Source organism: Merops nubicus, unplaced genomic scaffold (genome assembly GCF_000691845.1).
Source record: "Merops nubicus isolate BGI_N331 unplaced genomic scaffold, ASM69184v1 scaffold18651, whole genome shotgun sequence".
NCBI lineage: Eukaryota > Metazoa > Chordata > Aves > Coraciiformes > Meropidae > Merops > Merops nubicus.
Window position 1 is genome coordinate 19,804 of NW_008589218.1, and position 9,078 is coordinate 28,881.

The 9,078-nt window shown below is 40.3% G+C and overlaps 1 protein-coding gene across 1 annotated transcript in view; it reads right to left on the bottom strand.

Annotated features, from left to right (window-relative positions):
• Positions 1–60: 60 nt before the first annotated feature.
• Positions 61–9,078, bottom strand: part of GPR112 (G protein-coupled receptor 112) — a 27,845-nt gene continuing 18,827 nt past the window's right edge. Inside the window, exons 13-20 of the mRNA XM_008949534.1 lie at positions 8,024–8,069; positions 7,035–7,138; positions 5,523–5,644; positions 4,427–4,695; positions 3,411–3,504; positions 2,106–2,395; positions 1,453–1,554; positions 61–188 (exon numbers count right to left, since the gene is read on the bottom strand). Of these exons, the coding sequence (XP_008947782.1) occupies positions 61–188; positions 1,453–1,554; positions 2,106–2,395; positions 3,411–3,504; positions 4,427–4,695; positions 5,523–5,644; positions 7,035–7,138; positions 8,024–8,069 (1,155 nt within the window). The remainder of the gene's footprint in view (positions 189–1,452; positions 1,555–2,105; positions 2,396–3,410; positions 3,505–4,426; positions 4,696–5,522; positions 5,645–7,034; positions 7,139–8,023; positions 8,070–9,078) is intronic.

Genomic DNA, 9,078 nt, shown 5'->3' on the forward strand with positions numbered 1-9,078 from the left:
ATTTCTACATGCCACAAAAGAGAACCATCATTACATAATCAGAAGAGAACAAACGCAGTATCAATGAAAACGCCTTGCTTTCCGTGGGTAGCGCAGCCCTGTATCCACGGGTGGTATTCTTTGTGAACAAGGATGTTTGGTCTCACCATCTTCTGGAGGTACAGCACTGGGATTGTAATAAACTTCAGCTAAGGAAAAGAATTAGGGAAAATTTTCCATTATAAGAATTTGGTTTAACATATTTAAGAAAGAAATCTGTCTATGCAGAGCTCGCTGATTTAACATCTTTGGGGAAATAAGAGAAATCAGCATGTTTCCAAAACTAACCAGGAATGTTTGGTGCTTAGGTCAGAATTCCTATGAAGACATTCCTTTTTCAGAATATGGGTCTGCAACAATTTCTCCATCTTGGAAGGCAAAACTTCCTGCTGGGATTCTTCTAAACAGTCTCACAGCAGGTCCTGTTTAGCTTTCTTGTAATCCCCAAGATCTTTACTTTTTTGGGAGTGGATGTGATGGTCTGTAGTGCTCCCTAACTGGAAGTAGGTCCTGTGAGAATGACAGCCAGCTGGTCCAGGGTAGAATCTCTCTTAGGTGCCTAAGGTAGAAGCTGAGCAGAGAGCTCCCATCCTTTTGGAGAAGAGCCATAGCAGGATCTTAACAAGGGTTTTCTTGTTTTCCTTAGTAGAGCAAAAGCCATCTGCAATGTAGCCATTAACCCCACACTGAAGTCTGGCACAGACAAAGCAGTGAAAGGTTTCCTGCTTATTTCCATTTGCTGGAATTTGTCAGTCACCATATGGAACCTACAGCATTCTAGTCTATGCAGTGCACACTGTTTTTCTTACCAGTCCTGAAGTTTATATCTGGAGAAGTCCTGGGTAGGAAATCTGAACCATTGAATGTTGAACTTGTTCCATTCGAATTTAGACTCCACCAAGCCTGGGATGGTGATTTGTAGTTTAAATGCCTTGGTGTAGAGCCAGCAGTTGCACCTGACCCACTCCAGTCTGAAATCAGAGAGTGGAATGCACAGGAGTAAAATTCTGGACAGGTGTCACACCTCAAGCTACTAAAGACAGGGAGGAGAAAGGGCTGTGCTTGCTTCCTGTGCCATCCTGGTGCCTGACCTGAAGCTGTGGGTCTCTGTGCAGCACAATGCACAACTCCTGCTGTTAATTTTTACACTAGCTCTGTCGTGCTTGTGCAGGTGGAGCTGGAATTTCAGTCTTCTCTTTGTCCTTTGGGGACCCCAATCTGTATGCTGTCAACCCATCATCATATTGCATAAGCACTTAATAAAAGAGGATAAAGACCTGCTAAAGAACAATTATCCAATGCAATGCAGAAAGGCTACTGAGGGGAACCTTGTTTCTTAATGTAGAATAAATGTGACACCAGGAGCAGGTGAAGATTTATGACTCAAGCTAAACAAAACCCCCTAATGCTTACCAGAATAATTACTCAGATGATATCTTCCCCAGCAGAAGTGTACTCGCCACTGCTTCACTACTTCATCCTTCATTAGGCAGTGAAATACAAAGATAAAGAACCCTAAAGAAATAAGAAGAGAAATTCACAGGTTTTCAGGTGGATTCTCCAACCTGCTGTTGCTTTTCTAAGCTTTTTGTATGCCATTCAGTCATCAGTACATTACGTATGGGCAGAGAAGTGGTCCTTGGACCAGCATCATGGTGGCCCAGAATGGCACCGACTCCTTTGTGCATATGGGAGGGCAATGGGAAGAGCTTTCTGCAGATTTGGTATAAGAATAATCTGCGGGTCACTGTAGATTCTATAAATCATTTTTATGCCCAGATGAAAAGGATTGTGCCAGCTCCTGAAAAGATGCGTTTATTTGGACCCATATTTCAAAGGCATGAATTTTATATAGTCTTTAATAGTATATTTATCACAGCAATGCTATCTGAACAACACTATCATCCCACTGCAATGGAACTCTCCTATTAAAATAGCTAAACACTGTAACACAAAGCTATATGAGCACTCCTCTTCCCTCATGCTTGAATTACATGATACAAATTTATTTCTATTCCACAGCCCTAAACTGTTGTATATATAGCAGTACTCCATTCAGAAATTACCTTGCAAAGTGTTAAAAATGCTGAAGAGGTATAAGAAAAATACCCTCACTGCTCCCCAGGCAAAAAAGGCAACGCCCCAAGTTAAGCCCAAAAGGAACATCAAGCTGAAAGCACTTTTGAGGTCTTGGAGAAATCCCCGTTTCCAGAATATGGATCTCCTTTGTGTCCTTGATTTCACAGAGTGAATTTGAAGGAGAACAGTGATGAACATGGCTGTATTCATCAAAAATATTAAGAAGATGTAGGCCACAACGGAGATGTAAAACACTGTGTTCTCCTGAATCCAGCAGCTGCAAGAAAGGGAGGCATGTGTCCATTAAGGAGTTCTGTAAGTAGTGAAACTCATGAAGCCTGCTGTCCAAAATAAGTGTCCCATATGGTTCTCTGATACCTAGTAAGGGGCATTCCCTAATGCCCATTACTTTCCCCAGTGAGGATATTCACTGAATCTCTCCACTTGCCTTTTTAAATGGATGCTTTAGAAATTAAATAACTTTGAGACTTTACTATTTCTGCCAAATTCAGATAAATCTGGTGTCTCACAGCTTTATAGTGTATACACACAAAGACACATTGCCTTAGGCAAAAAGGGTTAAATATGACTTAATTAGGAGTCTAAATAACAGTTTAGCACAGAGATGAGCACTGGTCGGCTTTTCCTCAGATGTAAATTAGTGAGTTTTACTGCCTTTTTGCCAAAGATGGATAACAATTTTCCCTCTGATGAGGTGTCATGGGTGTGTGTTGCCTCTCTGGTGGGATAGAATTCAAATATTATAGGTAATCTTCACCAACAAGTGGTCAGATGGTGCTATATAGAAAGCAGGTGAAAAAATGCAAACGTTCTTTACTATAAAACCCTTTTTAAAAAGGATGAAAGAATGCACTTTTCCCAGTGGACAAGAGAGGATGCTGAGATGATTTAAATAAAATAATTTGAAATGAAGAGACAGTGATGTGAATTGACATTAAAACCAAAACCAACAACAAAGCAAACATGCAAAATACAAAAGCAATTATTCTGCCTTTAGGTTTTACCAGAAACCTAGAACACGCAGAAACACTGAAACAAGTAACAATGGAGTTGACTGGCAGAAGCCCTCCCTGTCCTCAAGCCCAGTCCACTGATGTGAGGGTTACTCCATGTAGTAGGGATACATGGAATATGATCCCATGAACCAGAACCTCTAAAAGGAAGAGGTTAAAATGGAACAGAAAAAGCAAAAGCAACAGAGAAGTTGTTGCCTTCTGGTTATTTCTTGTATCTTTAATATACTCTGGTGACCACAAAAGTATTATACTTACAAATTGCTGAATGGATTGCTCTCCAAATGAGATCCATTGCCATAGAAGTCTTTATTTATAATGAGCACAACAGTAACTACAATAGCTGGCATTCCTAATATGGAAGGCAAGAGAAAAAGATATAAATTAAAAAGAAAAAATTGGGAATACGGAAAGGTGTCAGATAATCTCTGATGAGTAATTACAGCAGTCATGTACGTCTTGGGATCAAACTCTAGCCCTAGAGCTCCTTGTGAAAGAAGTGTAATTAAATGTGTGGCATAGCAGGTTTAATCTCCTTATTTATGTAAACTACAAATTAGTGGGCATAAAAATATCTGTGTTTGCAAAATGTTTGTGAGTGTTCAAACATCTCCAGAAGGGATCCAATCTGGTAAAATAAAACCAACTGATTATTACAAAAAGCAGAGTGTCAAAAGATAAGCTGACCACAGCATTTTGTGTTAAGATCTGATAGAGAGGGACATTTTCCAGACAGTGTTTCATCAGTTTTCCTTTCCACTTATTTCCCATACTTCTTCCAGTTCTGGCTTTTCTGTTGAGAATGGCTGCCACCAACACCACCATCATGGATGGCTGCCCCTGAGACCAACTATGTGTGACATCAGATCTAAGGACAGAGATGATTCAAATGCCTAAACAACACCCTTTAAAACAGCATCTAATGGTGACCCAAAAAAATAGAGACGAAACTGCTCTGGGTCAGTGCCTCTGATAACACCTTTCCAACAGCTGAGGCAGGATTTTGGGTCCTTTTTGTTACATTTCTCCCAAACAAGTCTCTGATGCTCAGTGCATAAAAGAAAGGCAAATCAGTGAGCTCTTCAGGAGAGCTATGAGTGAAAGCCAAACCCATCCCTTGTGGGGGAATCATCCATAGAATGGCAGGTGAAGACACAAAGCCTGGAGAAGGAGATAACACCACATTTCTACTAGCTCAGTGTCCTAACTTTTGCAAGTATGCCCTAGAGAAGTTAACAAGCACAGAAGCAGAGAAAAAAAATCCAGTTACTCACCCCAGCCAGCCATACAGCATTTTAGGATGTACTTTGGGACATAAACATTGAAAACTTTCACAAGAGCCAAATAAAAGTGAACAGACTCCAGGCACATCCACGTGAAAGCTGCAAGGAGGAAATAGTGAAGGAGAATGGCCACGGTGATACAGAGACCTGGCTGGTTGAACGAGGACAGCCAGGAGTTGGTGAGGAAGGCCACGTTCAGCAGCAGCAGAGCAGCACAAAGATTGAGCAGGATTTTTGAAGGGTTGTCTCTACGCAGCTTTCTAAAAAGAAGGGGAAAGTCCACAAGGTTATCGCTGCGAGGGTTGTGCTGGGAGCATTCACTAATGCAGGGTAGCACAAACGTCTATCTGTCATTTTGTAAATTGGCTTCTTGTGCTATAAGTTGTGTCTACATTAGAGTTTTATACCACATCATTAGTTTTTGAAGTAGATCTCCCAGCCTTCTCTCCCAGAGCTTCTATAGACATGGAGACCTGCTAGGAATTTCAGACTTGGTGGAGGAGAGACAAACTTAACGTCATCTTTTTATTACTACATCAAATAGTATCGTTATTGTAATATGACTGGATTTTGAAAGCACCCACAGCTACCTAAGTCTAGGACCCCATCGTGCCAGGAGTGACTGGCCCGTACAGTATAAAACAAAGCCTATCCAAAGGACAAAACACAAGAAAGAGAAAGGGCAAGGGAAGACAAAACTTTAGCTGCTGATATCATCCAATGTACAGTCTATGAACGGGAAATGTTCCAGATTGCTGATATCATCCAACATATAGTCTATATACAGGGAATATTCCAGAGGCTTGACATAATGTATATCAAGGGTAAATTTATGAAATTACATAAATTTAGGAACACAGAAGCTGCTGAACAGTTCTGACTAGTGTTTTTGTTGAAGCGTATTTGAATCCCTCTTACTTCACCACAGTCACAGGTCAAAATAAAGCAATATTTATACTGTCAGCTCTCAGTCTTCTCTCCTATGCATCAACCACAGCATCAACTATTAGCAAACGTTCTGATAGCTCCTGCAAATTCATTATTGCTAAAATATTAAAATCAACATAAGGAAAAGGATCAGACTTACTCAAGAGCTAGATATGTCGCCAGTGTTATACCCAAAAAAAGGGAAGAAGCACCACATCCTGCATAGCTTATCAGAGTTAATATATGATCATGCGTGATATCTATCTCTGTCCGGGACAAGTCCTAAGGTACAAGATAAAGAGTCACAGTTGTTTGCCATAACAGATAAAGAAAATTGCCTTCCACATTTTCACATTGATAAAGAAAGGATTTGTGTTCTGCTTACAGCTGCTTTTGGAAGGTTTCCATTAATATTTTATGTGTTTCTTATTGTACAGTCCTACAGAATATCCAAACTAGTAAAAATACACAGTATTTAAAGTATCCCATAAAAAGTTAAGCTAGAAAAGCTGCACCTCAGAAATCACAAATACAAGGATTCCAGGATCTTGCCAAAATTTTTCTATTGGGAGCTCATTTTGTAGGAGAAACTCTGCTTTGTTTCAATGGCAGCTGCTATGCTTGGGAACTGGACAAACCTGCTAAATGTCCTGGAGCAAGGGAGGACCCTCCACACCCAGAAAGCATCCCTCTGCAAAAATCATCTAGGGGGCCAGGCCCTGCTTCTCCACAGCTGCCACCACGAGTGAGAGGATTTTGTTGTTCCCTGTCACAGTTTCTCTTTTATTTGATGTAACTTCCAACGTCAGACTAGTAACCTACATCTCTGAGACACATTGGTGGTGCTGTTACAAACTTGTAACTTGACTACCAAAGTGGCAGGCAGTGGAGAAGAGGCGGGATCTTCTAATCATGCTGAATTCTCTTTGCTTGAATGGAAACTTCAGCAAGTTGTCTGAAATCTGTAACATCTAAATTTCTTCCTGTAGAAGTCACATTTTTACTACCAGGGAGGGTTTTGTGCCTCTCTGGGAGCTGGGTATTGCTGACCTTGAGGGGAAGCTGGGCAAGCACCTGAAGGCAAAGGGATGGCCTTACCCCATCGTGTAGGTTGTACCCTACTGGGTCAGACAACTTTAGCCTACTCTAGCTTTAAGTTTTAAACTACTTTTGCATTTGTTGCAGCTCATTCTCAGGCAGTCATCTCGTATTTTGACATTCAGCTTTTAGAGGCAGTTTTCTCTATATTACATAGAAATAAGAGACAATAAAGACATCTCTTGTGTTTATATCAAAATATCAAACTTCCTTTTTGGATGAAGCATAGATAAAACTTTCAGAAAGATGTAATGTCATTAGTTTCCACTGGCAGATAATAAATTTAACACAGTATTTCCAATGCAGCAAGTAACACATTAATGTTGATTAAGTTACATTGCGAAGGAGTACAAAACACATCTGTAAAATGAATTTCCCTTAAAGCAAGTGACATTTAGAGGACCCTATACTGTAAAACTTAATATAACTGTTTTGTTTGTTATTACTGACTTGGGCAAAGTTGCAAGTACCTAACAAATTGCATAGATATGAATCTTTCATCTCTTCCCAAAACTAGCTATGATTTTGTTTAGTGCCATGGGACTTTTTTGGAGACGATTCACAAAGTACTTACCAGGAGGACTCCAAAATGGGTAAGATGGTTACAAAAACAGATTGTGTAATTCATATCTGTATATTCCATTTCACACCCCGATGTATTCCAACCACCCAGTCCATCTGTGTAATAGAGAAAAAGGGATTTTTAAGCAGAGTTAGTCATGCTCAGCCATTTATAGCTCTGCAGCCTGCAGAATGTGTGAATATGAGCTCAAGTTAGTACAGATTGCAGGGTCATTTAGCATCACACAAGTGAGATTTCACACAGGAACACATCTTATATAGTTGCCTGAGAACCTCAAAACTTGGATGAAAGCCTTTGATGGAATGAAGAAATATTTAAAGTCATTTACATGCTGGCACACAGAGAAAGCAGGAAGGTAAGGAGAAGCGTGCTGGATTAGATTATGCTGCAGGGTGTGGAAACACTCAAGGCAAGAAATATTTACAGGGCAGAAGATTTGTTTAGGCAGAGCATAGCACTGTAAAAGCCAGATCTTCCATGGCAAGATTACATTTATGACCCTGTTTATGTGGCATGTACGACATATACAGAAACCAAGCTCCTGATGTAAAAAAAAAAAATATATATATATATTTTAACACCAACAATTGCAGAGAAAAACCTTTCCCACGTATTCTGAGTTAACCCAATACACACTTCTCTTTCTGTGGCTGTTCATTGTCTGAGCTGTATTCAAGACAACCACAGGAAAGCCCCCACTGACTTCCCTGAAGTAACTGTGAGAAGTCATCTGATGTTTCATTGTATTTCTGCTTTTTTCTTAGACTAAGTCTTCTTATTCCTGTAGATGCACTGTTGTACAATGCTGGACACACATCCCCTAGTAGCAACACTGATCACTGAGGTATCAACATCAATAGAAACCAGCAACACAGACTCAACAGGACAGCCTCCAAGCTTCAACCTGCCATGTCAGGGAGCCAAAGGCTCTATGAAACTGGTGAGAGAGCAAGCGTGGCAGCTCTGTAAATAACACTTACTGTTCTTCTCAAAGTCCCAAAAGACGCAGTGCACTGCTGCATTACCCTGAAAGCAGAGGAACAGGAGACTGTGACATTTATTTCATATGTCTGCACACCACCTGCACTTGCAGACAGTGCATCTTGCCTGCAATCAGGGTTTCTCACTAAGGCAGTTTGATTTGATTTCCTCTGTACTGAAAGCCCACTGATCTCTGAGATTACATGCATGGTGATGCTGCAGAGGGACCACAGGTCACTGGAGATGCCAGCAGTCAAGGGGCAGCTGGACACTTGGGAGCCAGCTGGGATATCAACCACCTCATCTGTGGTTTCCCAAGTTTTACCAGTCTTTCTGTCTCTTGTATTGTCTTTTAAGGACAGCAGAAAATCTGACAAGTTGTCCTGCTTAGACTGATTCCTTTGTCTGATCTCATTAGCTTCATGTGGTATCTGAGATGTCGTACTGAATTACTGGTGAAATTCAAGAGTTATGACTAAGACCTGGAATAACAACCTGAGATGTTATTAAAAAAAAAAAAATTTCCCCCACAAAACCAATTCTCAACAAAAGAAAACCTTTATTTTAGAATTTCAGCATTTCCACTCCCTCTGAAACCAGGCAGGGAAGACACCTAAGAGAAAAATAAAGCTTGCCTGCGTTTTGCAAACAGCTGAACAGATTTAAATGGGTATTCAATGCAATGTTTTCCCTTGGGGACATTCTAGTTTATTCCTCATAATTCTGCAGCAAACTTTCCCAAGGCAGATTCATTTTCTTTTACTATTAATAAAGTTTAATAAAGCACAGCATTTACAGGAAGCCACCCTAACAGATAAGCTGTTATGACGTGTGATCTGTAGACTGTCAAATATCATTAGGCAGAGAGCCAAAGATGTAGGTTAGGATGATAACTCATTAAATATTTAATTAGGATATTTTTAAAAGGTCGAGGAAAAAAATATGAGAGGTGCCAGATGGCCTGGTGGAGTAAAAATGATGGAAGAGAGGGAATATCTAGATGAAATTTCTGGGTATCTATTATTTGCTAGAACTGAAGGGAAAGTGCATGTTG